Source organism: Hylobates moloch, unplaced genomic scaffold, assembly GCF_009828535.3.
Source record: "Hylobates moloch isolate HMO894 unplaced genomic scaffold, HMol_V3 SCAFFOLD_24, whole genome shotgun sequence".
In the NCBI taxonomy this organism is placed as follows: Eukaryota; Metazoa; Chordata; class Mammalia; order Primates; family Hylobatidae; genus Hylobates; species Hylobates moloch.
In genome coordinates this window covers 1202022-1225431 of record NW_026652299.1, presented here as the reverse complement: position 1 = coordinate 1225431, position 23410 = coordinate 1202022, and the positions used below count along the sequence as shown (strand labels likewise).

The 23410-nt window shown below is 62.2% G+C and overlaps 1 protein-coding gene across 2 annotated transcripts in view; it reads left to right on the top strand.

The window, feature by feature from the left end:
- The first annotated feature begins 698 nt into the window (after positions 1-698).
- Positions 699-23410, top strand: part of INTS1 (integrator complex subunit 1) — a 33946-nt gene continuing 11234 nt past the window's right edge. The window contains exons 1-28 of one of the 2 annotated variants that reach the window (XM_032145621.2): positions 699-765; positions 1087-1185; positions 1882-2172; positions 4693-4889; positions 5038-5175; positions 5427-5586; positions 5698-5803; positions 5897-6083; positions 6228-6373; positions 6578-6719; positions 7822-7998; positions 8869-8977; positions 9577-9697; positions 10219-10296; positions 11203-11360; positions 12012-12108; positions 15294-15385; positions 15572-15632; positions 16986-17183; positions 17492-17621; positions 17839-18018; positions 18117-18266; positions 19420-19599; positions 19688-19792; positions 20680-20847; positions 20946-21057; positions 22103-22264; positions 23180-23326. In XM_032145621.2, coding sequence (XP_032001512.1) covers positions 1128-1185; positions 1882-2172; positions 4693-4889; positions 5038-5175; positions 5427-5586; positions 5698-5803; positions 5897-6083; positions 6228-6373; positions 6578-6719; positions 7822-7998; positions 8869-8977; positions 9577-9697; positions 10219-10296; positions 11203-11360; positions 12012-12108; positions 15294-15385; positions 15572-15632; positions 16986-17183; positions 17492-17621; positions 17839-18018; positions 18117-18266; positions 19420-19599; positions 19688-19792; positions 20680-20847; positions 20946-21057; positions 22103-22264; positions 23180-23326 — 3850 coding nt within the window. In that variant the 5' untranslated portion in view covers positions 699-765; positions 1087-1127. Of the gene's footprint in view, positions 766-797; positions 1017-1086; positions 1186-1881; positions 2173-4692; positions 4890-5037; positions 5176-5426; positions 5587-5697; positions 5804-5896; positions 6084-6227; positions 6374-6577; positions 6720-7821; positions 7999-8868; positions 8978-9576; positions 9698-10218; positions 10297-11202; positions 11361-12011; positions 12109-15293; positions 15386-15571; positions 15633-16985; positions 17184-17491; positions 17622-17838; positions 18019-18116; positions 18267-19419; positions 19600-19687; positions 19793-20679; positions 20848-20945; positions 21058-22102; positions 22265-23179; positions 23327-23410 lie in introns of those variants that run through there. The other variant, XM_058434374.1, reaches the window with a different exon arrangement.

The window sequence follows — 23410 nt, the reverse complement described above, 5'->3', positions numbered from 1 at the left end:
CCAGCACTTTGGGAGGCCAAGGCGGGCGGACCACCTGAAGTCAGGAGTTCGAGACCAGCCTAGCCAACATGGTGAAACCCCGTCTCTACTAAAAACACAAAAAAATTAGCCAGACGTGGTGCTGGGCGCCTGTAATCCAAGCTACTCAGGCGACTGAGGCAGGAGCCGAGATCGCGCCACTGCACTCCAGCCTGGGCGACAGAGCGAGACTCCGTGTCAAAAAAAGAAAAAAAGAAAAAAGAAAAGGGTGAACTTTGTGGAACACGAGTGCTAGCTCAATAAAGCTATTATTATTATTGTTATTATTTGAGACAGTGTCTCTCGCCGGGGCCCCCCGTGCTGCGCCCCCTCGCCAGTGCCTGCGCCCTGGCCGCCCCCGCCCTCCGGAACGTGCAGAACCTGCCACTTGACGCATCCGCGGATCCCTGACTCCACCCCTCCCCGCCGTGCGTCCTGGAGTATGTCCCTTCGCAACGCCAGCACCACCTGTGCATGGAGAGGCCGGCGCCAGCCCCGCGCCGCGGACCCACCTGGACCGGACCACGTGCACGCAGCGCCGGCCTGCCCGCCTCCCGCCGCCAGGGGGCGCTGCAGGCATCAGGCCGGCGCCGAGGGCCTCTCGCGCCTCCCCGTGGGCCCGCTTCCCGCCGCACTGTTTTCCTTCCGGTTGTTCCGGAAGTCGGGTCCTCGAGTGCGAAGAAATCGGTTTCCGATTCCGGGGTGGCGGGGTGGCGGCGGCGGGGCTCTGGTCGCGATGGGCCAGAGGTAAGTGAGCCGCGGCCTTGGCGCTTCCTCATTGCCGGGCGAGTGCCTGGTTCTCCCGGCTACCCCGCCCGGCCTCGGGGCCGTCCCTCCTGGTTCTGCCGCCTCCAGCCCGGCGTCCGTGCCTCCTGCTGCCGCCCGACAGAGCCGCTCCCGGGCGGCTGGGAGGCGGGGTCCCTGCAGCTCCTGCAGCATCGCCCCGCCGGGCGGGCGCGGGACCACTGTCCCCGGGTCCCAGGCCCAAGCCACATGCGGTAAGGGAGCGAATGAGCGAGCGAACGAGCGAATGAATGAATGAATGACCGCACGCTGGCTCCTCCGCAGGTGACGCCGCAGCCGCCTGGAGCCGCGAGGGACGGGGCAGGATGAACCGGGCCAAGCCCACCACGGTGCGCAGGCCCAGCGCCGCGGCCAAACCCTCAGGTGCGTCTCCCTCCCCGCTCTGCAGCCCGGGGGTCTTTGGGGATCTCAGCTGCTTCGGATCCTGCGTTGGGCTTGGTCGTTCCGCAGCCGCGGCTGTTCCCAGGAATTAGGTCTGGAAACACTGCTCTCGGTCCTCAGCGGCTCTGAGAGTCCCTGGGAGGCTTGGAACAGTGGCGGCTTCCTTCGGGACCACGGTGATCTCTTTTCAGGCTGAGCTGCAAGGCGGCCGACAGTAGTGGAAGGGTCTCCCCAGCTAGGAGGCAGGAGGCAGCACAATGTAGCGTAGCACGGGGTCTGCAGCCAGACTGTCGGCTCAGATCCTCCGGACTTTGCCACTTGCCTGCTGTGTGACGCTGGGCACATCGCTTAACCTGTCTGTGTTTTTGTCTCCCCTGTAAAGTTAGAGTAATAGCACTTCTTGCGGAAACTCGGGGCGGGAATAGGGTACTAACCACACTGATTTGGATAGACCAGAGATGGCCTGGTTTGTGGTTAGCGCTATGTGACTGTCCACCATCACCTGTGCATATCCTGCTGGTCCCAGCTCTGCTGTTGGCTGCTGAGTGAGCTCTGGCTTCTTCCCTGCCTCTTCTGACCCTTGTTTAATCCCCTCTGACATAACAGGAGGTTGGAGTCAGTCTTTTTCCACCTTGGGTATTGCCAATGTGCCCGGCTTTCTCTCTCCTTTCTCTGCAGGGCATCCTCCCCCGGGAGACTTCATTGCTCTGGGCTCAAAGGGTCAGGCCAATGAATCGAAAACGGCGTCCACCCTGCTGAAGCCAGCCCCTTCCGGCCTGCCTTCTGAGCGCAAGCGGGATGCGGCGGCTGCGTTGTCCAGTGCCTCGGCCCTCACCGGTCTCACCAAACGCCCCAAACTCTCCTCCACACCCCCGCTGAGTGCCCTGGGGCGCCTGGCTGAGGCTGCAGTGGCAGAAAAACGAGCCATTTCTCCGTCGATTAAAGAGCCATCTGTGGTGCCAATTGAAGGTAATGAGCCTGTGGATGTCCCCCGAGAACACCCCTCAGTGCATGCCGTCCATCAGGTGTTCAGGGAAGGCCCCCTCCAGGCCTTGCGCTGCCCTTATGGCCGAGGTCCTCTGGGAGAGCGGATGTTTGTGGCTTCTTGTTGGAAGTGTTTCTCACGTAGGTGCCCTTACCCCGTGTGTGCGTCTGCGTCCTGGACTGCCGGTGGCTGTCCTTTGAGAACTGGGTCACTACCCCGTTGAGTTGTTCGTCTCATGTGTCTGTTGGACGCCCCCTTTGTGATGGGCACTGTCTGAGCCCTGGGGGTAATCGGGGCATGGTGACACCCCAGGTGTGTGTCCTCAAGGTTGCCCATCCTGGTGCGTTCCTCTCAACCTGAGCGGAGGCGATGTGTACTTGGTTCCTCCTTCCCTCCTAGTTACCAACAGGGAAGAGTTGATCCCCTCCCTGTTTTCAGTTGAAAAGCAGCAGAACAGTAAAGACATCAACGGGGAATGTAAACTTCACCACCGTCCCGTTCTCGCAGAAATGCCTTTAACTGTATGCCTAGAATCGCCCCTGCCTTTCTGCGCCATTTTCCCAACGACCATTTTTCAAGGCTCCGTGACTGCCCGGGAGTGGCTCTTGCAGCTGTCACAGCAGCCCCAGCAGGCCTCATGGTCTGCAGTGTTTTGTTTCTGTGGGAGCATCTCTTTTGGGTAATTTCTTTGTAGGAATCAAAAAGAACAAGCGTCCTGATGACTTTGGTAGTGAGGTGTCTGTTCAAGCCACGCCACCTCTAGTTACCGAGTTTTGTGCCAGACAGGACCCAGGGGACTTGTGGGCTGTGGCCTTGCCCTCAGGGAGGGACCAGGCTGCTGCAGTGCAAGCCTGTGAGTGAGTCCCCGACGGCCCTGGAAGGGATGAGGCCTGGCAGGGAGTTGCAGTATGGGCTTGGGCCTGGAAGCACAGGCGATGAAACCGGGGCAGGCAGGAAAGGGAGATGCCAAGCAGAGAATGGACCGTGCCCAGGGAATGGAGGCCTGGCCTGGCCTGGGCAGCACACACTAGTGAGAGCCGAGGCTGGGCGCTGTGTGCTGGACTCAGTTGGCATCAGGGAGCCCTGGGGGCCAATGGCACAGGATGGCACAGCTGGGGGACTGCTTTAGGAGGTCCAGCCTCCTACCTCCCACGAGGCCTGTCCCTGGGCAGCTGGTGCCGGTCAGGATCGAAGACGGAGACCACAGGCCCCACCCTGGCCCAGGTTCTCGGCTGCCGGCTGCTCGGTGCTTTATTAATTTTTAGCACCACCTCCTGTAGCAAGGAGATTTTGAAGATGAAAGGAGATGTGGCTATGAAAAGCATATTCTGAGTGGTAGATCACTTTACAGTATTATTCTCAGCAAAACAGAGAGATGGCTGCATCCAGCCATTTGTGGTAAATGTCCCAGGGTGTCCCTCCGTGCCAGCAGCCCACTTGTCCCCCAGCTTGTCTCAGGGCATCGGGAAATTTCTTCCAAGTCTCTGTCCCGGGTGCAGTTAAGGTGGATCACAACGCCTCTGTCCACGTGTGTGCGTGGATATTTATTTATTATTATTTTTATTTTTATTATTATTTTTTTGAGACGGAGTCTTGCTCTGTTCCCCAGGCTGGAGTGTGGTGGCACGATCTCGACTCACTTCAGCCTCCGCCTCCTGGGTTCAAATGATTCTCTTGCCTTAGCCTCCCAAGTAGCTGTGATTATAGGCATGCACCACCCCGCCTGGCTAATTTGTATATTTTTAGTAGAGACAGGGTTTCACTATATTGGCCAGGCTGGTCTTGATTTCCTGACCTCAGGTGATCACCCGCCTCAGCCTCCCACAGTGGTGGGATTACAAGTGCTAGCCACTGCACCTGGCCGTGTGTGGCTATTTAAAAACAGTCCTAAAAAACTCTTGGGACGAGAAGAATCAGAATGAAAATGAGAAAACCTCCGATCCAACAGTGGCAAACAGGGCGATAGCAAAGGTGTGTGCTGGCCCTGGTGCTCCTCGGAGGATGTGGAAGGGTCAGGCACTCGTCTGGAGGAAGGCTGTGAGCCGAGCACCCATGGAAAGAGGGAGGAAAAGTGGGGAGAAGGGTATGCTGGAGACTGGAGCTGGGATGGGTGCGGAGAGAGGGCCACTGTGCCACCGTGCCACGGTCCACAGTGAGAAAGAAGCCGCCACACGGAGCCACGATTCAGTGGAAAGTAAAGCTGCAGGCGGCCTGGCTTGCTGGAAAATGTCTGTAGCCTTCGGGGTAGCCGTGTGGGACACAGCGGAGCCAGGACTGGAGTGGCTGGCGGGCCAGTGCTGAGGCCTGTGGGGCAGCCTGTTGTGTTGAGGGGACCATCTGGTGGGGTGCTTGTCCCCTGTGGGAACTCTCCTGAGGGTGGATCGCTGGTCCCTGGCAGGGCCGACCCTGAGAGCTCCGGGTTCGTCGTGGTCTTCCCGGTGTCCCAAGGCTTTGGGGCGACCCTGCCTTGGCCCCACTCTGACCGTACTGCCTGCCCCGGCCAGTGCTGCCCACGGTGCTGCTGGACGAGATCGAGGCGGCCGAGCTGGAGGGCAACGACGACAGGATCGAGGGCGTGCTGTGCGGGGCCGTGAAGCAGCTGAAGGTCACCCGCGCCAAGCCCGACAGCACCCTCTACCTGAGCCTCATGTACCTGGCCAAGATCAAGCCCAACATCTTCGCCACCGAGGGTGTCATCGAGGTTCGAGCCGGGCCCCTGGCGGGAGGCGAGCAGGACTGGGGCCGTCGGCTCCCCTCCTCATCTCCCCCTTAGGTGTCCCTCCCTGCCCACCCCAGCTTTACCTCTGGGGCCAGCAAGGCTCCCACGTGACATGCACCCTCCCTGGCAGGCTCTGTGTAGCCTCCTGCGGCGGGACGCCTCCATCAACTTCAAGGCCAAGGGGAACAGCCTGGTGTCCGTGCTGGCCTGTAACCTCCTCATGGCCGCCTACGAGGAGGACGAGAACTGGCCCGAGATCTTTGTCAAGGTGAGTGGCCTCTCCCGGGACGGTGAAGACGGCAGAGCGCCACGGGGTGGGGCAGGGGCGAGAGAACAGCAGAAGTGTGTTCTCTCCAGAGGGCTGTGTCTGACAGCCCTGGTGGTCATGGCACGGTCCCCGCTGCAGCCAGAAGCTGGAGAGGGCCACCTGGGCGCCCAGTCCCCGGGCAGCAGGTGGGCGTTCCCCAACCTGGCTGCTGCCTGGCTGGGCTCGGGGCTGAGGGTGTGGCTGCCACACAGGTGTACATTGAGGACTCCCTGGGGGAGCGGATCTGGGTGGACAGCCCTCACTGTAAGACGTTTGTGGACAACATCCAGACGGCCTTCAACACCAGAATGCCCCCCAGGAGCGTGCTGCTGCAGGGGGAGGCGGGCCGCGGCACGGGCGACCTGGGTGCGGGTGAGACACACAGCCGGTCGGAGAGGGCGGGTGTCCAGCCCCAGGGCAGGGGAGGAGTGGGAGGTCGGGCGGGTGGGAGGTGCTGCATGGAGTCCTCTCCTTGGTCTGCAGGGAGCAGCCCACACCCCTCCCTCACGGAGGAGGAGGACAGCCAGACGGAGTTGCTGATCGCGGAGGAGAAGCTGAGCCCTGAGCAGGAGGGCCAGCTCATGCCCAGGTAGCTGCGTGCCTGCCTGGTCCCAGTTGGGGAAGGTGGGGGCAGGCGCCTCGGGGCCACCTTCCTCCCTCTTCGCTCCCTCCTTTGGCCTAGGTACGAAGAGCTCGCAGAGAGTGTGGAGGAGTATGTCCTGGACATGCTGCGGGACCAGCTGAACCGGCGCCAGCCCATTGACAACGTCTCCAGGAACCTCCTGCGGCTCCTCACCTCCACCTGCGGCTACAAGGAGGTGCGGCTGCTGGCGGTGCAGAAGCTGGAGATGTGGCTGCAGAACCCCAAGGTGCGGGGTGCCCGGGGGAGGGGGTGTGGGCAGGGCAGGGGCGCCCGGGTGGGGTAGGGTTGGGGGCAGGCTCTGTGTGGCCCCACAGCATGGCCTTCCTGCCGGGGTGGCCATGAGCCCACTGCTCCCTCCTTGGCCCTGCAGCTGACCCGGCCGGCCCAGGACCTGCTGATGTCCGTCTGCATGAACTGCAACACGCACGGTTCCGAAGACATGGACGTCATCTCGCACCTGATCAAGATCCGCCTCAAGCCCAAGGTCCTCCTCAACCACTTCATGCTGTGCATCAGGTGCGCGGCGAGCGGGGGCGGAGCCGGGGTGCGGGCGGAGGGGGGGCGCAGGCAGAGCGGGGACAGAGTGGGGGTGCGGGTGGAGCGGGGTGGAGCGGGGGCGGGGGGGGGGGGGCGGAGCGGGGGTGCGGGCAGGCGGAGCGGGGGCACAGGCGGAGCGGGGACAGGGCCTGTACCCACCCCTCCCCTGGCTCCCACACCCAGGGAGCTGCTGAGCGCACACAAGGACAACCTGGGCACCACTATCAAGCTGGTGATCTTCAATGAGCTCTCCAGTGCCCGGAACCCCAACAACATGCAAGTCCTCTATACCGCGCTGCAGCACAGCTCGGAGCTGGCGCCCAAGGTAGGCCCAGGGTCCCTGGCCTTGCCCTCCACGCCGGAACGTGGGGCTCCGAGCTGGAGGGCACGTGGCGTCTGGGGAAGCCGCTGGGTTGGCAGTGCGTTGTCGGGGAATGCCCCTGGGTCTCGGGAAGGAGTTTTTGAAACCCACTTGGGCGTGAGGTTGAGCCATTTCTAGGACGGGTGCAGCCACAGCACCCAGAGTGTTTCTCAGGAGCTGACACTCTGTCCGTTTAGGAGGGAGCCACATTGAGTCTTAAAAGCCACCCAGGTTTCTGAGCTAAGACCCAGACCTGCTGCCTTCTGTTTTTATTTTTCAAGCTCATTCCTGCTTTTGGATAATAAGATTGTTTTTAAAATTTTTTGTAGAGACCGGGTCTTATTATGTGGCCCAGGCTGGCCTCAATCTCCTGGGCTCAAGCGATTCTCCTGCCTCAGCCTCCCAAAGTGCTGGGATGACGGGCACGAGCCCCTGTGCCTGGCCCAGACCCGCCTCCTGTGCAGTGGGTCCCTTGGTTAAGCAGGGATCCCTGTAGCCCTGGCTGTAGGACCCTTGGATTTCCGTGTCTCCTTTGAAGCGGGCTGGGGAGATGCTCCCGTCGCCACCAGCACGTCACGCCTCCCAGTGGGCTCTGCGGCGTGTGAAACACGAGGGAGGCACGGGCGCTCGCAGCTCCGCGCTTGGTCGTCTTCGCGGCCTGGCATTTTGAGACAGGAGCGCATCTTTTCAGATCCTTTCAGACCTTAGGTGGTGGCCTTTGGTTTCCGTTCAGCCTGTGGCGCGCGGGTGGGCTGAGATGGCGCATGCGCTTCTACGGCTTTGCCGCCTGGTGTCCCACACCCCCAGCGTCCATTAATTAATCCTTCTCCTCATTTCACGAGGACTGACTCCCCACGTGCCGGTTCTCAGAGAGGGGAATCAGATGTGGTCCCTGCTCGCCAAGGGCTGGCAGCCAGTAGAGCAAGGAGCCTGCCACCCCGCGCCCCGCACTGTCTGAGACCCGCTGCAGCGCCCTCGGGCACCATATCATTGGTGCTCCTGGAAGGGGCCTGTGACGGGGACAGCACCGTCGGGCAGCCTCCCACGTGGCCTGTCTCTGCCCCAGTTCCTGGCCATGGTGTTCCAGGACCTGCTGACCAACAAGGACGACTACCTGCGGGCCTCACGGGCCCTGCTGCGGGAGATCATCAAGCAGACCAAGCACGAGATCAACTTCCAGGCCTTCTGTCTGGGGCTCATGCAGGAGCGCAAAGAGCCGCAGTACCTGGAGATGGAGTTCAAGGTGCCAGCCCCCGCCCTGGGGCATCTTTCCCTCACTGCGGGTCCCACGCGCCGCCGTCCCCCTCGTCCTGGGTCCCATGCACGTTCCGTCCCGCGGGTGCTCTGGCTGAGCGTGGGGACAGGGATGAGTGAGGCTATCTGCGGTGACGCGTCCCAGAGGGTAGCATGGGCTCTGTCCTGTGTGAGGACCCACGAGGAGCTGACCAAGCGCACGGCAACTGGCAACCCCTGGGATGGATGGGATGGATTGCTGCCGGGAGCAAGGGGAGCGTGTGAGCAGGGAGGCAGGGTGGGGCCTCGGGCTGCCTGGCTGGGTCGGAGACTGCGAGGGGTGTGGAGGGAGCTGGCGCTGGAAGGCACAGTGAGGGTGGATCACAGAGATGCCAGGTCCCTGCAGCCAACTCGCAGCCAGCCTGCCGGGGTGGCCTGTTTTGCGGATGGGACTTTGTGGATCTCTGTTGACTGAACCTCCCTGCTGTGGCCAGACTAGGACCTTGTGGGCCACTGGCCCTGGTGCCCCTTCTTTCAGGCCCCTCTCCCAACTGGTCCTGGGCTCTCTGGATCCCTGCTTGTGTGTGTGTATGTGTGCATGTGTGCAAGTCTGTGCGTGCTGTGCCCACGTGTTGTGGAGTGGGGCTCCCAGTGTCCCTTCTGGATGCAGACCCTGTGTGTGCCCACGTGTTGTGGAGTGGGGCTCCCGGTGCCCCTTCTGGATGCTATCAGACCCTGTGCTGCGCCCGTGTGGGTGTGGAGTGGGGCTCCCGGTGTCCCTTCTGGATGCTATCAGACCCTGTGCTGCGCCCGTGTGGGTGTGGAGTGGGGCTCCCGGTGTCCCTTCTGGATGCTATCAGACCCTGTGCTGTACCTGCAGGAGCGCTTCGTGGTGCACATCACCGACGTCCTGGCCGTGTCCATGATGCTGGGCATCACAGCGCAGGTGAAGGAGGCCGGCATCGCCTGGGACAAAGGAGAAAAGAGGAGTAAGGACGCGGGGGTGGCCTGACCCTGCTTGGTGGGGGTCTCAGGTCCAGGCTGGTGGCTGGCGGCTCTCCGAGGCTGCACTGTCCCCTGAGCGCCCGGCAGGAGCGGTCACACAGCACGGCCACTCGGGGACACGGAGCCTGGAAGCTGTCGTCCCTGTTCCTGTCCATCCGGACCTCACCCTAGCTGCAGGCTCAGACCCTGTTCCCTGAGCATCCTTTGCGTGTTCCAGTTCTGGCCCAGCATGGGGGCATTGCAGGCATGGTGGCCCCAGCCGTGTGCCGGAGTGGGGAGAGGAGGTGGTGTTTGGGGCAGTCCGGGTGTTTGATCGTGGGTTCACAAGAAGGCTGGGCCGCAGAAGCCCTCTAAGCCATTGACCGGAGCGAGTCACTCACAACAGGAGGATTCCAGTCACCCACGCACGCGTCAGGCTCTCTCCATGCCTCCTGGGGTGTTATTCTAGCTGGGAATGATTCTAGCTGTGGTTGCCCCAAGTTGTCCCCTCCCAAGTGCCAGCCTTGAGCTGGACCCCCAGGGGTGCCTTAGCTTCTCACAGCCCACGGCTCGGATGGGCCAGTAAGCTGCGTGTCTGTTTCAGACCTGGAAGTGCTCCGCTCATTCCAGAACCAGATTGCCGCCATCCAGCGGGATGCCGTGTGGTGGCTCCACACTGTGGTCCCCTCCATCAGCAAGCTCGCCCCCAAGGACTACGTGCACTGGTGCGGCCCGGGCCCTGCACAGCCCCTGCCCCACACCCCACTGAGCCGGGACAAGCCAGGCCCCGGCACAGCCCTTGCCCCACACCCCACTGAGCCGGGACACACCAGGCCCCCGCACAGCCCCTGCCCCACACTCCACTGAGCCGGGACAAGCCAGGCCCCCGCACAGGAGTCTGTCCCCTCTCTGCGGACAGCAGCAGCCGTTAGGCTCCAGGCAGTTCACCCTGTGCATCAGAGCGTCCCGTGGGGCCTCTGTCTTGGTTGGGGCGGGGCTGTCAGGCTGGGGCTGTGTTTCTCTGCAGCAATTTTGTAAAGGTCGCTCGGCCACTGTCCAGCCCGGCAGCCCCGTGAGTGGTCCCTGGGTTCTTTGGTGGTGCCGTGAGGAGGTGCTAAGCTTGGGCACCAGGCAGCCCGGCCTCTGAGCGCTGGGGCCTGTGGGAGCGGGGTCCCTTCCCTGGAGCTAACGGGGCTGGTCTCTGAGCACCCACGTCGTGACTGAGGGCTCTCCTCTGCCCGCCCAGCCTGCACAAGGTGCTGTTCACAGAGCAGCCGGAGACCTACTACAAGTGGGACAACTGGCCACCCGAGAGTGACCGCAAGTGAGTGCGCTGCTGCCTGGGGCTCCTGTGCCCCAGGTCGGGCAGGCCTGGGGGGTGCCGGGCCGGCTGTGGCAGGAAGGGCCAGTGGGAGTTGGGCCGCTGTCCTCATGGTCACATGACCATCCTGTTCCTCCTCCACAATCCTGGGTGCCACCCTTCTCCTACTCCCATGCTGGCGTCCCAGCGCCACTGTAGGGATTCAGCTGCCGCCTGTGTCCACATGACTCCAAGCCCCAGCCGCGGCCTCCCCCAAACTCCCGCCTTCCAGTTGCTTCCAGGGCATCCACGGGCACGCTGCCCTCCACGCACTCCCAGACGCGCTGTCTGCCCCTGCTTCTGTCCCGACAGCCGCACACTGTCCTTCCCCAGCCGGCTGGCCTCATAGCTCTGTCCCCCTTCAAGTCCCGTGGGTGACCCCATGGGTTCTTGGCCCACACTCCCCTCCACCCCCGTCTGGGGCTCCTGTTGGTTCACCCTACCCCCACCTTGTGCCCTGGGCACTCTGCTCACCTTCACTGCAGCCTTCCCTGTTAGGCTTTGGAGGTGTAGGGGTTATCTCTGCCACCTGGCTCTCAGCTCCTTGAGGGCAAGAACCATCTCGAGGCCTCTGTGGGGTGGCAGAGCCTCCCTGTGGTGATTGTAGGAACCAGTGACTGTGTGTGTAGCCCCAAAGGCCTTGGGGTGAGGGTAGCCTCCCCTTCTCCCCCTGCCCAGGCGAGACTTAGAGCCAGGGCTCCTGTCCTGCAAAGGGAGGCTCAGGTTGGAGGGGACAGGCTCGTGGGAGGCAGCAGCAGCCCTCTGCCGCCAGCCTATGGGCTGTGAGGGAGAGGCTGGCCTGTCCTCGGCCCCTCAGGTCTGGCAGGTGTGGGCAGCCCACACCAAGTCACGCCTCCCCCGCCGCCGTAGCTTCTTCCTGCGCTTGTGCTCGGAGGTGCCCATCCTGGAGGACACGCTGATGCGCATCCTGGTCATCGGGCTGTCCCGGGAGCTCCCGCTGGGGCCCGCGGACGCCATGGAGCTCGCCGACCACCTGGTGAAGCGTGCGGCTGCTGTGCAGGCGGATGGTATGGCTTCTGTAGGGGATGGTGCCTGTGCTGGGCTCTGCTCCCCTCGTCCCTGCAGAAACCCCGGCTCTGGCACGCACCTCTGGGGCGCTCCACAAAGCTGCGCTTCAGCTGGGTCCTGGGTCCCCGGGAGGCTCGGGGACCTGCCTTCTCCACATCTGCCCGTTGGGAATTCAGAAGCGTACGTGTGTTTGGCAGTGATGCAGTCACTGCCCCGTTTTTTGGAATTTGCACATTTTTTGGAATTGGCACATTCTCAGTGTGATTTGGCCACGGTCGGATTTCCTGTCTGTCACCTCCTTTAGGAGACAGGTAGAATGATTGTAAATCCAGCTCACGCCTCGTCCATGGCTCTGCCCCGAGGGCTTGCGGGTCCCCACCCTGCTGGCCATGCCCCCGTCCTCACCTCGCTACCCTCTCTTGGCAGCCCTGCCTGCTCTCTAGACCCAGCCCAGGTGTCCCCGAGAGCAAAGCGCCCCGTTTCCCAGTGAGAAGCCAAGCTTCCCCCAGCTCTCCTGCTCAGGCCTGCGCCCCACCCTGCGGCATCCCCCACCCCACCCCGACTCGGCCCCAGCAGGGTCGGTCCCCTTGCTGCCTGTGCCTGATCGTCTGTGAGCAGCCCCAGAACCCATGTGTGGCTCTTTGTCTTAGATGTGGAGGTGCTGAAGGTGGGGAGGACGCAGCTGATCGACGCCGTTCTGAACCTGTGCACCTACCATCACCCCGAAAACATCCAGCTCCCGCCGGGGTAAGCCCACGCCCCGCTCCCCATTCCCGCCGGGGTAAGCCCATACCCTGCTCCCCACTCCCACCGGGGTAAGCCCGTGCCCCGCTCCCCACTCCCGCCGGGGTAAACCGGCTCCCAGCTCCTCACTCCCACCAGGGTAAGCCCGCGCCCCGCTCCCCACTCCCGCCGGGGTAAGCCCGCGCCCCGCTCCCCACTCCCGCCGGGGTAAGCCGGCTCCCAGCTCCTCACTCCCGCCGGGGTAAGCGTGCGCCCCGCTCCCCACTCCCGCCCGGGTAAGCCCGCGCCCCGCTCCCCACGGGTCTGCTCGTGGCCTGTTCCCAGAGACCAGTGAGGCCACTACGGGCCTTGACCTGCTCAGCCCGAGTCCAGCCGTTACCCGGGTTCGAGTGGGCTGTTTCCCCGTCGTCTTGCCCTGTGTCTCCAGCTCAGTCATGCTTTTTTCTCCTATGTTTAACGTGTGTGCGTTATTTCTTACACAACAAGGAGTTTATGCTCTATATTTCACGGCTTTATCGAGAGACAATTCATGGACGTGTCATCTAAAGTGTGCAATTCCATGTTTTCAGGATGTTCACAGGTTGTACAACCTTCATTATAATTTAATTGTAGAATCTTCTTTGGTTCCCCCAAGAGAACCCCATTCCCACCAGCTGTCACTCCTCATTCCTCCCAGCTCAGCCCACAGCAGCTGCTCACCTGCCATCACCTCTGTAGAGTGGCCCTTTTGGGTGTTTTCTGTAAATGGCATCCTACAGTGCATGATCTTGTGACCAGCTTCCTTCCCCGGGCATGCTGTTTCCGGGGTCGCCTGTGCTGTAGCATGAGGCAGTGTCAAAGCCCTCCTCGTGGCTGAGGGCACCCCACTGTGTGGACAGACCATGTCTGCTGCTTCCACTCCCTTGCTGACGGACAGTGCTGCTGTGAGCGTGTGTGGACAAGTCTGTGTGGACGTGTCTTCAGTTCTCTTGAGCAGGTGGCTAGGAGTGGGGTTGCTGGGCCATGTGTTTAACTGAGGCTCTGTCAGACCCTCCCCAGCGGCTGCCCCACCTTGAGTTCCCGCTCGCGTCCCCGCCAGCGCTGCCTGAGGGTTCCCGGTCTCCATCCTCACCCGCACTCATGGCCCATGTTTCTCAGCACAGCCATCCTGCCCGGGTGAGACGGTATCTCACGTTGGTTTCGGTTTGCATTTTCTGTTTTTTGTGGGGAACAGAGTCTTGCTCTGTCTGTCACCCAGGCTGGAGTGCAGTGGCACAATCAACGGTTCACTGCAGCCTTAACCTCCCTGGCTCAAGCGGTCCTCCCGCCTTGGCCTCCTGTGTAGCTAGGACTATAGGCACGTGCCACCATGCCCAGCTAATTTTAGCGTTTGCAGAGATGGGGCCTCACTTTATTGCCCGGGCTGTTTTCAAACCCCTGGGCTCAAGCAGTCCTCCTGCCTTGACCACCTAAAGTGTTGGGGTTACAGGTGTGATGAGCCACACTGTGCCTGGCCAGAAGTTTTCAATTTTGAGCAAATCCAATTTTATCTATTTTTCTTTGGTTTCTGTGCTTTTGTGTCATGTCTAAGAAACTATCGCCTAGTCCAGGGTCATGGAGATTTAATTCTGTATTTTCTGTCAAGGGTTTTATAGTCCCAGCTGTTACATTCAGGTCTTTGAGCCGCTGTGACACAGTTGTTATGGTGTGAGGCAGGGGTCCGGCTTCATTCCTCTGTGTGTGGCCATCCAGCTGTCCCGGCACCACTGTTGAAAGCCTGTCTTTCCCTGATGAGGTTCTCTTGGCTCCGTGTCGGAAGTCGCACCCATGTGGGTTGTTCCTGGACTTCACTTCCGTCCTGTGGACCCACACGGGCAGCACAGAGCTCACCTTTGGGGAGGCCCGATCATCTTCATGCTGCTGCTGGTGTGTGTGCTTTGACGTTGTACCTAGGACGCTGGGGCTGCCCCACGCTCCCGAAGCCTTCCTCCCGTTTTCTCCCAGGAATGTTATAGTTTGGCGCTCAGTCTCCGGAGTCTGTCATCCATGTGGTGTGGTGTTTGGTGGGGCCCCGCTTCATTCTGTTGGTTGGTTCTGGTTGTCGCAGCACTGTTGAGAGGGCTGTTCCTGCGCCTTGGGCTGTCTTGGTGCCCTGTCGGTGGTCTGTTGTGCCTAAGTATGAGGGTTGACCTCTGGACTCTTGTTGCATGTAGGTGAGAGGGTTGACCTCTCGAGTCAGCTCCATTCTGTCCGTCTGCACGTCTGTTCTCTGTCTATGTGTCCATCCTCTATAAGGGCTGAGTTTTACAATTGGGAAGTGCGTTTTCCAACTTTGTTCTTTCCCAGGATTGTTTTGGCTGTTCTAGGTCCGTTCATTTCCATGTGAATTTCAGGGTGAGCTTGTCAATTTCTGCAAAACAGATGACTGGGATTTCGAGGGAGACAGTGTGGAATCCGTGGGTCAGTCTGGGGAGTGCCACCATGTCAGCGAGGCCATGCCCTGTGATTCCCGTGTATCCGGAGCCGACACCCTTTCAGGGGTTCCCGTGTATCTGGAGCCGACACCCTTTCAGGGGTGTCCCTTTATGCAGAGCTGACACCCTTTCAGTAGAGTTTGGAGTTTTGGTCGGACCCACTTCGGAATCCCGCGCTGCACCTGAGCCTCACGTGCTCTCTGATGCTGCGGTCGAGGTTCTCCTCCCTCTCTCTGCTTTGGCAGCTGCTGCCCACTCTGCTTTCTGGTGTGGTCTTTCCCACTCGGCAGCCTCTGCATGTGGCTCCAGGCAGTGTCTCGATTCACATCTGTCTCGTAGCTAGGATCCGTTTCCTCACCTGAGGGGCCCGTGCTTTGATTTAATTGTATCGTTACAATTTCATCTCAATGGTTCCTGGGGTAGTGTCTTTTATCTCATGTAGAGGACAAAAATTATTGACACTTAATGAACATTTATTATGTATCCACCACCGCTCCCGTTTTGTAGATGAGAAACAAGAGACTTAGAAAGCTAAGGACAGAGCTGGAGTCGGGCCTGGACAGGGAGCCCAGAGTCAGGCTCATGCACATGCTTGGACAGGTGTCACTGGAGGGCAGTCCCGGGAGGAGCTCGGAGCCAGTACCGTCCCTGCCCCAGCTTTGCCACCTGGCCCGGCCGATCCTTGGCACTGAGCTTGGTGTGCTGGGCCTGAGTCAGGGCGCCCCTGCCTTCCAGGTACCAGCCTCCGAACCTTGCCATCTCTACCCTCTACTGGAAGGCCTGGCCCCTCCTGCTGGTCGTCGCTGCATTCAACCCGGAGAACATCGGTGAGCCTCTGCTGGCCGCCCCACGCGCGCACGTGGCCCTGCTGGTCCTTATTCCTTTGGGGCAGTTTGTCTGTTGGGACTTTGGATGAGCCCAGCTGGGGATGAGAGGAGGAGCTGGGAGAGGGTGCGGTCACACGCCTGGTGCTCAGGGGAGCCTGGCTAGCTCCGCACCCTCCGGTTCCCTAGGCCTGGCCGCGTGGGAGGAGTACCCGACCCTGAAGATGCTCATGGAGATGGTGATGACCAAGTGAGTCTGCGTGTCCCCTCGGCGGGCCCAGGGCGGGGAGCAGGGCCTGGTCTCGTTCCACTGGGGCTGTGTTCCCTGCTGTCTCCTGGGCTGTGCTGCATCTGCATCTTCTGTTGACTCATGGACCTGAGCTTCTGGATCTAAGCCGGTGCACTTTGTTCTTTTCTCTTTCCCTTGCGGGGAGAGGGGGTGTGGATTGAGGTGGCATCACGGAGGCCAGCGGGGAGGTCCGCAGGCCCCCCCCCAGCTCCTCCTGGGCAGCGCTTATGCTGCCGACAGGAGTGGGGACCGGGCAGGCTGGGGGTGGTGCGACGCTGGAGGGCATGGCAAGAGAATCCGGCCAGAGATGGGTTAGACAGGATGGAGCCAGGCCCAGTGGGCCAGGTGTGACCCTGTGTGGGCTCAGCCGTGGGTGAGCCTCAAGGACAGTTCAGTGCGGGTGGAATGAGAGTCGGCGCAGCCTGCCTAGGAGACGCCCAGGGCTGACCACCAGCTGTGCCTGGCAGCATTGGTGCCCACATAGGGCGAGGGCCGATGAGCTCTGGGGCCAGCATCCTATCTCACCAGTGAGGGCACCACACCAAGGGCAGTGGCCAAGGTGAAGGGGCGCCTGAGGCTGTGGCATCATAGGGACGGGGAGTGTGTGTGGCCCTGCTATTGTGGGGACCAGGTGTGTGTGTCTGTGGCGTTGGGATCGGGTACGTGTGGGGCTGTTGCACTGTGAGGACTGGGCATGTGTCTGCCCGTGGTTTTGTGGGGACTGGGTGTGTGTCTGCCTGTGTGTTGTGGGGAGTGGGCGCGTGTGTGTCCTGAGGTGGGAGACACAGCTGCTTCCCCCCACCTGTGAAGGAGCAGACTGACTTTGGGGCCTTGGGGACAGAGCTCAGATTAGAGCAGCCACGGGGAGTTGGGTTTTGGAACACACCGAAGCCACGTGTGCCTCTGTAGGCAGAGAGTCCCTGCCCTGCAGGTCTGTCGCTGGATGGGGCGGGCGGAGCCTGCGTGGCTGTCAAACTAGGCTGTGCTCCCAGCATAGGTGGCGTGGAAGGGAGGTGGCCCGGGAGGAGGCCAGGTTCTGATGCTGCCGGCGTTGGCTCTGGTGAGGGCAGGCGTGCTGCCTGTGGAGGACGAGGCAGTGGCTGGACCGCGCCTCTGGGCAGCACCGTGGCTTCTCGCCGTGGTCTCAGCTCTGACAGCCCTGTGGATGCTCCTGGGCTCCCTGTGCTCCTGACTGCTGTGCAGCAGGCAGCAGCAGCCATAGGGGTTTTACCCTCCTTGACCCTGAGCGTGGTCCACTGGGAGTGAGCCCACTTCATGAGGGGCAGGGTGACATGCTCCCCCGTCTGGCCCTAGCAACTACTCCTACCCGCCGTGCACCCTGACGGATGAGGAGACCCGGACGGAGATGATGAACCGTGAGCTGCAGACCGCCCAGCGGGAGAAGCAGGAGATTCTGGCCTTCGAGGGGCACCTGGCGGCCGCGTCCACCAAGCAGACCATCACTGAGAGCAGCAGCCTCCTCCTGTCGCAGCTCACTAGCCTGGACCCCCAGTACGCAGCCCGCACAGCCCTGCTCCGCGCCTGCCGTCAGGACCTGTGGGTGGTTGGTGTGGGTGGGACAGAGGCTGAAGGAGCAGGCGGAGCCGACTACTGCGGCAGACCCTGAAAGGCCCGTTGAGCCCCGTCCCCACATCCCTGGCTTACTGCTGTGGGGCCAGGCCTTGGGGACATCCCAGGTCAGGACGGGTTGCCCTTCTCGGGCTGTCAGCTGCCCCTTGAAGCAGGGATGGGAGGAGGAGGGGTTCTGGGGGTGATCCGCTCAGGGCGTGCTGATGCACCATGTCCCCTGTGACCCTCAGAGGGCCCCCTCGGAGGCCTCCCCCTCACATCCTGGATCAAGTGAAAAGCCTCAACCAGTCCCTCCGCCTTGGGCACCTCTTGTGCCGCAGCCGAAACCCCGACTTCCTCCTCCACATCATCCAGCGGCAGGTGAGTGCCGAGGCTCCAGGAGGTAGAGATGGTGGTCTCGGGAGGCCCGGAACCTTCCGGAGGCTTTGGTGGCCAGAAGCGGGCACAACACACCTGGATGCGGGGCCCGTGAGCTGGCTGCTGCATGTCGCCCTTTCCGGCTCCGCGGTCACCCAGGGGGCTGGCGGCAGGTGTTGGGCCCGGAAGGCGCTGAGCGGGGCCGCTGTCGCCTGCCCAGGCCTCCTCGCAGTCCATGCCCTGGCTGGCGGACCTGGTGCAGTCCAGCGAGGGCTCCCTGGACGTGCTGCCCGTGCAGTGTCTGTGCGAGTTCCTGCTGCACGATGCTGTGGACGATGCTGCCTCCGGGGAGGAGGACGACGAGGGCGAGAGCAAGGAGCAGAAGGCGAAGAAGCGGCAGGTCAGGGCCGCCCGTCCCTGAGTCCACCCACCGTGCAGCCCACGTCCTACCCGCCTGGCCCGTCACCTGCACCCCTGAGAGCCCCCTCTTCCCCGCAGAGGCAGCAGAAGCAGCGGCAGCTGCTAGGCCGCCTGCAGGACCTGCTCCTGGGCCCGAAGGCAGATGAGCAGACCACGTGTGAGGTGCTGGACTACTTCCTGCGGCGCCTCGGCTCCTCCCAGGTGGCCTCCCGCGTGCTGGCCATGAAGGTGAGGTGGTGGGCGGGTCTTCCTGCGCACGCTCTTTGTGTTTAAAATGAGTAGGCTGGGGACCCGGCACAGTGGCTCACGCCTGTAATCCCAGCACTTTGGGAGGCCAAGGCAGGTGGATTACCTGAGGTCAGGAGTTGGAGACCAGCCTGGCCAACATGGTGAAACCCCATCTCTACTAAAAATACAAAAAATTCGCTGGGTGTGGTGGCAGGGGCCTGTAATCCCAGGTACTCTGGAGGCTGAGGCAGGAGACTCGCTTGTTCCTGGGAGGAGGAGGTTGAGGTGAGCCAAGATTGTGCCATTGTACTCCAGCCTGGGCAACAAGAGTGAAACTCCATCTCAAAAAAAATAAATAAATAAATGAAAAATAAAGAAGTAAAATGAGTAGGCCTGGCGCGGTGGCTTGCTCTTGTCATCCCAGCACTTTGGGAGGCCAAGGTGGGAGCATCACTTGAGTCCAGGAGTTTGAGACCAGCCTGGGCAACACAAGGAGATCCCATCTCTACAAAAACTGAAAACATTGGCCGGGTGTGGTAGTGTGTGCCTGTGTTCCTGGCTGCTCGGGAAGCTGAGGCAGGAGGATCACTTGAGCCCAGGAGTTTGAGACCAGCCTGGGCAACATAGTGAGACCCATCTCTACAAAAAATAAAAGATGAGAAACATGAGCTGGGTGTGGCGGCGTGCAGCCTGGTCCCAGCCGCTTGGGAGGCTGAGATGGGAGAATCACTTGAGGCTGCAGTGAGCTGTGATCACACTGGCACTCCAGCCTGGGCAACAGAATGAGACCCTGTCTTAAAAAGGAAAAGTAAAAATAAAATGAGTGTTCAGTTTACCCCGACTGTATTTTAAGTTCATTCCCCACGTAGGAGGGATGCGCTAGTGAAACGTGAAGGTGGACCCTGCTGCCTGCCCGGTGTTCCTTTCCTGCTGGTGATGGGAGGGTCCAGAGTGGCTTCAGGAACTTGAACAGAAGCATTTAACAGAAAGAGCTCAGTCTCGTTTTTCCCTTTAACCTGCGGCATCTGCCCTGGGAAGCAAGCGCCACATTCTCCTCGGGGCTCTGAGAGCACCATGCGTGTGCTCCTGGGGCCAGGGTGAGACCCTGCCCGCACTGCTGAAAGCTGGCCCAGCTCACCGGTATCCACCACAGGGTTTGTCGCTGGTGCTTTCGGAGGGCAGCCTGCGGGACGGGGAGGAGAAGGAGCCCCCCATGGAGGAGGACGCAGGGGACACAGATGTGCTGCAGGGCTATCAGTGGCTGCTGCGGGACCTGCCCCGCCTGCCTCTGTTCGACAGCGTCAGGAGCACCACAGCCCTGGCCCTGCAGCAGGTGAGGGCGCTGACCGGGGCCGCGGCAGGGAGGGATGAGAGGGGCCACACCCCTGCCCTGGTGCCACTCAGACCACCCTCCCCTCCAGGCAATCCACATGGAGACTGACCCCCAGACCATCAGCGCCTACCTGATCTACCTGTCCCAGCACACGCCTGTGGAGGAGCAGGCCCAGCACAGCGACCTGGCCCTGGTGAGGCAGCGGGGCCAGCCAGCAGTGTGGCCCTGGGGAGGCAGCAGGGCCAGCCAGCAGTGTGGCCCTGGGGAGGGGACGGGGCCAGCCAGCTGTGTCGCCCTGGGGAGGGGACGGGGTCAGCACAAAGACCCCACCTTGGGGAGGGTATGGGGCAGTGGTGCAGTGCCCTGGGCTGGCGGCTTCTTGGGCTGCAGGGAGGAATTGAGGGTGGGAGGGCCGTCACGGCTGCTGTGCTGGGGCCTCTATGACCCCGTGGCCACCTGTGTCCCTTAGTCACCACTCACTCCCTGGAGCCTTTCTCCCCAGACCCTGAGGATGCGAAGCCACGAGGGTGAGGGTGCCTTGTTCACAGCAGGGTGGAATCTGAACCATTAGCCTTCTCCCCGATGCCAGGAGGGTTTGGGCTGTGGGCCCAGGTCACTGGGCACCTGCCTGCTGTTCTCAGCATCTCTAGCTCACACGTGTGGCGCTGACTCCCAACTTCTCTCCTGGGTGCTATCCTTCTCCACTGGGCTTCTTCTGACTCTGCACTGCTGTCCTCTTGTCCACAACCTGCACTGTGACCTAGTGAAAGTTCGTGGCCCGAGTCCTTAGGGAATGAGCGATAGGTGAACAGATGGTGGCTGCCGGGCAGAGGGCAGGAGCATCCGCTTTCAGGGCCTGGTCATTGTCCCTGGCCGTGAGAGTCGTGTCCTCCCTCCCCCCTGGAGAGTCCGACCCAGCTCTGGTTGTCTCCCCTGGCGGCCTGCGGCTGAGTGAGGGTCTGCGGTGCCGCGGGCCCTGCTAAAGATCCCAGTGAGGGTGTGCCTGCGACGAGGCCGCCCCAGCTGGCCGGAGAGCAGAGCTGCCTCGGAGCCTCTGACGCCCCCCTGTCCACATGCCAGGACGTGGCCCGGCTGGTCGTGGAGCGCTCCACCATCATGTCCCACCTCTTCTCGAAGCTCTCCCCGAGTGCCGCGTCGGACGCCGTGCTGAGTGCTCTGCTGTCCATCTTCTCACGCTACGTGAGGCGCATGCGGCAGAGCAAGGAGGGCGAGGAGGTCTACAGCTGGGTGAGGCCGCGCGGCGCGCTTGGTGCCGGCTTGGTGCCCTCGGCGCTGGCCCAGGGTCCCCGAACCTTACGGCCCTGACCCCACCTCCTTTCGTGCAGTCGGAGTCTCAGGACCAGGTCTTCTTACGCTGGAGCAGTGGGGAGACAGCCACCATGCACATCCTCGTGGTCCATGCCATGGTGATCCTGCTGACGCTGGGCCCGCCGCGAGGTGAGCCGCCACAGGCGCCGGAGGGGTAGCTTCGTGCCAGGCGGGCCACGGCCCTGACCACACCCAGCGGCTTCCGCGTCCTTGCCTTGCTTCTGGGCGGGAAGCCCCCTGGCCCTTGCACCCTATGTCCTGGCTTCTCTCCTGAAGAGGAGGCTGCAGTCCGCCCCGCGTGTCTCTGAGCACTTGGTGGACGCGTGGGAGATCCCCGCGCGGTGGGACCTCCCAGCCTGTAGAGTCCTGAGCTGGAGGGCCTGGTACAGCCTGGGGTCAGAGCCCTCGCTGCCCCAGCCTAACTGTGCAGGCCTGCGGTGCCTGGGAGGCGGCAAACTCGGGATTTCACTGTGTGGAGGTGCGACATGAGGCTGCCAGGCAAGCGGGTCCTCTCCCCGGGGCCCAGGCGTGTGACCCTGAGGACGCTCCGGCCAGCGCAATGTTTGGAACCTGGCGCCTACCCAGCCACCCCCTCTGCGGCCACAGCCTTCCCCTTTACTCCTGGCTGACCCCAGGAGCTGCTCGCACATTCACCCCATTGTGTCTGTCAGTGAGGGAAGGGGGCAGAACCCTCTTGCTGGGGTTCGGGTGGACATGGGTGGGCTGTGCCAGGGTGGTGACCCCTGTTGGGAGGCAGATACAGTCACAGGCGTCGCCCTTGGGAAGGGCAGCAGGGGAAGCTGGCCCCATGTGGGCCTGGGCCTGTGGGGTTTCCCATTGGCTTTGTGGAGCCAGAGAGCTGAATGGGACCTGGTTCAGCCAAGCAAAGCCCCAAGGGCAAGGGCTGGACAGGGACACGCACACGTCCCCTTGGCCAAGACAAAATGGCAGTGATGCTGCTTGCCTTCCTGCAGCGTCTGTGAGGATCAAATGCGTGCACCTACGCAAAGCATCCGCACATAGCAAGTGCTCACCTAGCACGGGAGCCCTGTGCTCCTCCCAAGCCTCAGTTTCCCCCTTGGGAGAGGAGGTGCCTCTAGCCTTGGCAGCAGCTGTGCTTGGGGCTGGGCTCCCGGTGGGTCTGAAGGCTGCTCACCTGTTGTCCCTCCTGAAGCCGACGACAGCGAGTTCCAGGCACTGCTGGACATCTGGTTTCCGGAGGAGAAGCCACTGCCCACCGCCTTCCTGGTGGACACGTCGGAGGAGGCGCTGCTGCTTCCTGACTGGCTGAAGCTGCGCATGATCCGTTCTGAGGTGCTCCGCCTGGTGGACGCCGGTACGGCCCAGGCTGGGCTCGGGCGGGGGCTGCCAGCGCGGGGGTCCCGGGCCCCTCGCCTGCTCCTCGTGGGCCTGGGCGGCCTCTGGCTGTGGCAGAGGAGAAGACTGGCCGGGCAGCCTCGGAGGATCCTGCATATCCTATGTCCTGGCCACAACAGGCTGTGCTGGACCCTAGGAGACCTAGAGTAGCCTGTGCTGGCCCCGTCCGAGAGGGTCTTACTGTCAGGCTTAAGGGTCTAGAGTGAGAGACAGGTCCTGGAGGGAAAGAAGACAAAGTGGTCTGGGGTTGGAGAGGAGGAGGGGAAGTGGTAGGGCCTCTGGGTGAGTCCCTGAAGGATTTGGAGGTTGGAGCTGCAGCCGGGGACCCCAGCAAGGGCTGAGCCAAGGGGCCTGGGCCCACGTAAGTCAGTAGGGCTGGTGCCTGCTCACAGTGAGGAGACATGGGGGGCAGCTTGGTGAGTGAGTGGGGCTGGCTCTGGAAACCCATGACTGCCGAGGGGTCTAGGCTGTTGTGTGCCCCTGGGAGCCACCGATGGCTTCAGGGCAAGAGCGCTGCCCTGAGCGCTGAGAGGAGATAGTCACAGCGGCCTGCGTGCAGCTTGGGAAGTGTACCGTGCCGTGCCACCATAGGCCCTCTGGAGCGCCCACCCACCCCCGGAGACGGGGCCCACATAGCTGCCATCCAGGGCGCAAGGCAGTCCCGGGCTGCTGCCCCTTTGTGCGGCCCCAGGTCTCGGGTGGGGCTGCCGAGTGTGCACTGCCCCAGGTCTTGGGTGGGGTCACCGAGCCCACATGGCCCAGGGTCTCAGGTGGGTGGAGTCACTGCGCACAGGCAGCCCCAGGTCTCGGGTGGGATCCCGAGTGCGTATTGCCCAGGTTTGCGGGTGGCGTTACGGAGCGCGTGCACCCTCAGCCCTGCAGGACCTGGAGCCGCAGCAGCTGCTGCTGTTCGTGCAGTCGTTTGGCATCCCCGTGTCCAGCATGAGCAAACTCCTACAGTTCCTGGACCAGGCAGTGGCCCACGACCCGCAGACGCTGGAGCAGAACATCATGGACAAGAGTAAGATGCTGGGGACCTGCGGAGTGGGTTCACACACGCCGACCAAACCCCAGCCCGGCCAGGCTTTTGGGGCCTGGGTGCGAG